The 7,076-nt window shown below is 36.9% G+C and overlaps 1 protein-coding gene across 1 annotated transcript; it reads left to right on the forward strand.

The window, feature by feature from the left end:
• Positions 1–4,047: 4,047 nt before the first annotated feature.
• Positions 4,048–4,491, forward strand: LOC146169197 (uncharacterized). The gene has a single exon (XM_083390809.1). It carries the CDS (start codon positions 4,048–4,050, stop codon positions 4,489–4,491), a length of 444 nt encoding a protein of 147 aa, XP_083246935.1.
• The last annotated feature ends 2,585 nt before the right edge of the window (positions 4,492–7,076 follow it).

Here is a 7,076-nt window from a genome sequence, read left to right on the forward strand (position 1 = left end):
GCTTAGCCAAAACCCGACTCCCATATTTTGCTTTCAGTTCCCTAACCACAACAACAGGGGAAAAAAGATGTACCAACTTTTTTCAAATACTAAAACTTAATTGGGACAACTAAGCTTTCTGCAACCATTTTCGCGACAGGACCTATAGGGATCGTTTGAAAAAAAATCACTGGAAGATTAAAATGTTCCAATAAAAAACATGATAATTGTTAAAAAAATGTGTAAATGCCGACTGTAACTAAATATTATGTGCCAGCAGAAAACGTAATAAGATAATAATAAAACGTTTACGAAATATAAAAACAATACCACAAAAACAAAACGATAAAATAATGCGTGTAACAGATACACACCAACCTGCGTTACATCGTCTAACATGCTCCGTTATACAATCTAACGCAGCGGTTCCCAAACTTTTCTAAGAAATTTGCCTAGTGGACCCGTTGGAAATGTTTTGATATTTCGCGGCCCTAAAAAATTCAAGGGTCAGTTGACCCATGTTTCATGAAGTATACTAGCGCAGTCACGATTCTTTCTAATGTAACAACTTTCTAACTAACGCGAACGATTCGCTGAATGCAGGTAGTACAGCATAACAGATGCTCTGTGTTGTCACAACACGCCATACGATCTAATAATAAAGCATAACTAAAGACAACAATAATGACAGATATTAATGTTTAAAACATAGGTAGACTAATGTTTCAAAACATTCGCTAAAGCCTAATGTTGAAAAACTTAAAAGATGAATTCTCCTCGCGGACCCTGTGAAACGGCTGTACGGACCCCAGTTTGGAAACCGCTGAACGTCTAACGTTTTTAGCTTTTTTACCAAACTCTTTCACTTTTCAATTGCCGCAGATTATCTCAAACGCCTCGCAGAAGTCGGCTAAACAGAAACTTGAAATATCGGTGACCCTCTTCAGCACAATGGGCCTGTCCTGGATCTTCGGCTATCTGCTGCTCGCCTCCAACGACCCTTACTACGTGCGCGTCATGAGCTGGTTCTTTGCCATTTTTGCCGTAACTCAGGTTCGTGCAGAACGATCTTTTTATTGAACGTTTTTATATTTTACACTCGTCGCTTAACCCCAATATGCCACAACAGTGGTTGTTAGCCGCCAGTCCGCTATACGTTTCGTCGGAAGGGCAAAGCGTTTTCTTTATTTTGAAGGTTGGCAAATTATATTTTTTGCCATCTTCAGCTGCGTAAATGCGAAAATAATTTTTACTTGCTATATTGTAGTGTGCTAGTCCTGTTTCACAGAAAAGCGCCGTGGGTAGTTCATCAAAATTCGACTTTAGAATGACACAATGAAAGATCTACATACATGTGATCTAGCCCCTCTGACGCTGTTTTTGACCAACGATTACGGCTTCCGTATCATACAGTACACCGAAAAGCCATCGCAGACTAATCGAATCAATGATGCAAGCCAGGCAGGCTAGAAAACAACTAGCCTGCAGTGAGGTTCGAAATCACGACCTCCGGTCATACCGGGACCCTCGAAACATACTGAAACATAGGCTTAAGATGGGAACGAGTCGAGACCAGACCACACGCCAATGCTTTCACAGGATTCACAGAATGTAGCGTTGTCGTATGATTGTGCTTTTATAGACGCAGTGAATTTATTTTAAAATTTTATTTGTTTATATATTCGCCATACTGTTAGATTCGAGAATACTAAAATATCGTTAAATCATTCTGATGTAAACTTGTTGCGCGCTGTAATAATATAGATATTATTCGTCATTGCAGCTTAATTGTTTTTATCAAACTACTTGGATATAGTGCGAACTGTTACCAATGTTAGCTTAAAAAATTTAACACGATGTTTTCCCTAAGGTGATAATTGGGTACTCTCGTTGTACTCTCATCTTTCTAATGCCCGGGTTTCGTCGCATAGTTATCGGTTAGTTTAGGTTTAAATCTTCCACAATGGCCATATCGTACATCACGCGCCAATTCGATTTCACCCATCCTACACCGTAGTATATTTTACATTGTAATCTGCCCAACCACCTCCCTTGCTTTGTGGCTAGGATAACCGAACTGTTTGATTTCACACCGCAGGGAATTCTCATCCTGGTAATGACTTCGGTGCGCCACCGTGCGGTAAGGGAAAAGATCAGCAGCAACATCCGCCGCGTCCGCTCAAACATCTTCAGTCGCTCCGACGCCTACGACATGTCTTCCTCTGATCCACAGCATGTCCAAGTCCAGGAAGCTACCAGTCCCAGTAGTCCAAGGTCCTTTATCGAATAGGGTGAAGTTGTGTTGAGGACTTTTGATTTCAATGACTGCAAATACTTTTTTCAATGACTGCAAATACGGCAGCAGTGGAAAAATGTTATGCGTCGACGCAAAACAAAACATTTTTTGCGCGCAATAAGTACCAAGAGGCCCCAAAATACTGAGAGCTTTTCGATATAAAAATATATAAAAAAAAAAAGTATCTTTAAATTTTGATCTAAAGCAATTTTTCGTAGTGTCATACCTGATTTTAATGTGACGTCATAGCTGAAAGAATCAGTGACAACCAGAAAATGCGCTGCTATTATAATATTTCAGACGCCGTCTGCCTCTTTGGTGCGCACGTCCTGTATGTAGGTCATTGTCACACTTACTGTACACGTGTACGTCACATGTAGTAAAATGGAAAAATAGGTGCCTGCAGTGTGCAATTGTCAATTTTTGAGTATAGATTTTAACAACGCTAGTTGAACCTTATTATGACGCAGCGTTGTGTGTGTAGCACCCAGCTTTAGTTCGTAACACACCACATTTTCACAGCTGTTACCCATTAACAAAGTTGGAAATATTTTCTGTGTTATTTCGAACACCTTGCAATTGGCATTTCTTCATCCTTTCAATGCAGTAAAACCACGATTATGTTCGTTTGCACAAGTCGTACTATTAGGTCCCACGCTTTTTGCACTTGTAGATTGTGTTAGTTTTTTTCTTATCGTCACTGTTCCACTAAATATTTCAGGTTCGGTATTGCTCGTTTACGGTTAAAGTATACAGAGTTCAATCACTTGAATGCCTTTCGTTGTATGTCTTGTGCCCTTTTTGACATGCCTTAATATTTTACCGCAATAAACCAGATTTCTCAAAATGTTGTTAACCCCGGCCGGAAACATGGTTGTTTTTTTATTTTTGTAGTCGGAAAAAAACAAAATTAAACTAACTATGTCACATTTTTTGTATAGAGTTATAGACAGTAGTTGTCAAAGGGACCCACTTTGGCTTATTTTAATTTTGGGAGGAAAAACGAATTAAAAAAGAAGGCATGAAAAGCTTATCTAACTGTAATGATTAGTAGTGTAAAAAGTCTATTAGGTATAATCTAAGTCGGTTGTTTCTTCAGTTACATATTAGTTTATTATTGCTTCACAGTTACAGCCATTTAAAACATATTCACCAATGTAGGCATTTTTACATAGGTGTAAAATTATTACCTATGTCACACGTTCAAACAAACTCAACTTTCTGAAGATTAGCGCATCCAAATTTTTGTAACAAGTCTTGGCTTTTGGCGCAGATGTATCTATTGCAGTTTTGCATATTTTTTTTATTTTGTCGACACTTTTCTGTAGGTTTGGTTTTCTGTCAGCAGGGTACATCGAAGTAATAATATAATAATAGTTAGAATACTTTCGTGTTTTTTTCTTGGGAGAATTTGAATTGTTTGGGCTGGTAAGAGAGGAATATAAAAAAAACTTTGAGAACCACTGGTATAGATCAACTTTTTTTAAATACTAAAACCTAATTGGGACAACTAAGCTTTCTGCAACTATTTTCGCGAAAGGACCTATGGGAATCGTTTGAAAAAATCACTGAAAGATTAAAATGTTTCAATAAAAAACATGATAATTTGTTAAATTGCAGGAAACTACCTGTAATTCAATAGCTTTTTCTGCTGAAACCACAGTAACCAGGTTAAAACAAACGCTGTCTGGTGACGTCACTATCGCAGTCAAACTGCAGACAGAATAAAGTGAACAAAAATAAAGGCAAATTATCAGCAATAAACGCAGAAAATGGAGTCGCAGGAACATTTTACGCCAGAGCAAAGGAAGCTACAGTGGTGCGAGTACGTGCGGAGGGAGAGGCGCATGAGTAACAAGACCTACGAAGCGCTGGAGACGCCGCACGGCAGCTGGCTTGCGCCTGATAAAATGAAGCAGGAAATCACCTACTTCAACAACAACAAAAAGCACCCCAAGTACTCCGAGTACGAGCGACTGTTTCATCTGAACCACCACTACGAGAAAAAGCTGCACAGAGACGACAGGGCCAATAGAATCGGCCTCGATGTTCACAACGAAGAAAAAAACAAAGCCGTTCCAATCCTGTCCTCGTCTGAATATGGTTCCCGTCCGCCGCTGGAACAAACTACCCGGGCCCATGTTATCATCGAAAGCGTGAACAAAGGTTTTTACAGGTCCAGGGGAACGAACATTCCGAGCAGCTTGGATGGCTAAAGTTTGGTTTGCTTTTTGTACTTTTGAAAATACAACATTAACATTGTTACGCTGTGTAGCCTACTTAACTGTCATGATGAATTTTTACGAGACGTAGGCTGCATATGAAATGGAAATAGTTAAATAATATTTTGTTAACCGAGCTACACGTTTTCTAATCATTATTTTTTTTTAAATGCGGTTCTGTGAAATGCATTTATTGAGATATAGTTGACTGTTTGACGTAACTAAAGTTATACTTGTAGAATTTAGTCCACGAGGGTTCTGTCTTAGTTTTCATAAATTAAAGTTTTCTAAAAAAAAATAACCGGTTAATTTATAGCAACTTTTATTTAGTTTTGACAATACTATCCCACTTTAAATTACAAACAGTGAGAAATTTTTAATATCCCACTTAAAATTACAAATGTTGTGAGACCCAAGTAAAGTCAAGTAAATTTTTGGCGACAAAGTGAGTTCCAATCATTTTTCGTATCAATAATTCCTTTAAAAAAAATAGGAAAAACACCCAAATATTCATGGTGTAAATCAGCCAAACAAATTTGTTACCTTTTTGTGTCTTGTTTTCTGTTTCTTTTGTTAGTATAATTATATCAAATAGAAAGTCAAATTTTTTTTTAAATGAAAGTACATTGGAATTAGCCTATATATTACTGTTGATTCGATGAGACCAGTGTTTCCCAACCTCTCTGTGGACGTAAAAGAGTTACATGGGCATTGACGATCTTTTCGTATTATGTAAAACACGCCACAGTTACATTTCTTGGTCTACAAAACTCGTTAGCCTACAAACATTATTACAAAATGTTTTGCTTAAGCTTGTATATCTGGAAAGAGACCAAGTGCGTTGTTTCCTCGCAAGGTATTTTGTTAACTGTCAAAGCCACATATAACCTAGAGTCCTAGAGTCACACATCACAAATCGGCGACACTTGAATAAGTTAAACTGCAGCGACCACTATACAAAAAAAACAACATGTGGCTTACGGCCCACGGTTGTCTACGCCTGTAGCCCTGACATTTAGTTAAAATTATGTATGCACATAAATTGATATGGTACAGTATAAGTATTTATTTGCGTCTAAATTTTAACTCACCTTGTTTCGTTGAATATATAGTTAATACCCGATATAATCATAATCCAGGCTAAATTAATGGCCATGCTTTTATTAAGCATCTTAAATCCATCTCCGGATTCGTTGTAACATGAGGGGCGTTACAAGAATCTCAGTAGCATAAGGGGCGCTAGTACAAACACGGTAGGTTGGAAAACACTGAATAAAACAATTAATTAGAAGCTACTATAACTAGGCTTGCCATTTTTTAGAAACGTAAATCCGGGACGTATATTGAAAACTGAAATAAACTTAATGTTGACCAAATATGAAATAATTTAATGCTATTAATTAACTTACCAGGGGTTGCGGTTGTTTTATATTTTGTCAGTTTTATATTTTTTTTCAGGGCTTTATTTTTAAGGGTGGTTTTTCTAAGTAATTTAAATTGTAACCGAAAGTAATATTCCGTATTGTGAATGAAATGGGTCGGGTAGATACTTTCTACAATTAAAGTTGGATGCAGCCCTCGTGAAAGCAGCAACAATATTAGGCCCTTCATGTTGGCAAAGGCGCTGTGTCCTTAACAAATTCGTGTTGCCCTGACCAAATCATTCTCAAGCATAGGTTAAGCAAAATGTAAGATTCCAACAATGATACTATATAGGTTATATAGTATCATTGATTCCATCAAGCTGGCCTTTTAATAACTTTTACATATTATGTTGTACTACGTCATTTGCTTGAACCGCATGTTATTGTCGATGATTTAAAACGGTAATTTACCATGTTACTAAAATGTTACGGATAGCGTAATATCCTGGCTTGAGTGCTAAATAGTGTGTAAAGTTTAATTTTCTCTAAATAAAACATTTTAATTTCTCTAATCGCTAATTGCTATACTGTACAAGTGTACATGGTGCCTGAAATGGGTTGCTAAGCACGTCAAACATTTTTTACGTAACGAAAACTATTGGCATATATATCAATAGGGAACACTCACTAACGTAAAACCTTAAGTTGTATAGCAGCCATTGTTCACGTTGCGTGATATTCAGCAAATACGTAATCCTGGTACCATGCTGCGTTCAACGTAAAAAAATCTCGTTCGAAACTGAAAATTGGTTACTATTAAAACCGCATTAAATGCGAAATTTTTCGAATTTGACCTAAATTTTGTGCGGTAACAGACATCAAGAAGTTTTTAAACATAAAGTCGTAAGAAACATTAAAACATATTACTATTGAGGCAATCAGTATGTTATGACTTAAATTTGATTTGCAATGATGAAAACCCGCGACATTTATCGCTCCAGAATTATTAACAAACGTTAAACTTGAATTTGTAAAAGCAATTGTTGGGACTTGCGTAATATTCAAGCAAATAATACCGGCACCAAACTGCGTCATGCGTGAAAAAAAAAACTTGAAAATAAAAAGAGTTGAGAAATAATTAAATGGCTAAACTCGAGAGTTTTAGGTTTTTTATTTTTTTGTAAATCTCAAATTGAAAAATCCGGGACAAATTGG

Source organism: Ascidiella aspersa, chromosome 1 (assembly GCF_963924565.1).
Source record: "Ascidiella aspersa chromosome 1, kaAscAspe10.2, whole genome shotgun sequence".
Taxonomy (NCBI): domain Eukaryota; kingdom Metazoa; phylum Chordata; class Ascidiacea; order Phlebobranchia; family Ascidiidae; genus Ascidiella; species Ascidiella aspersa.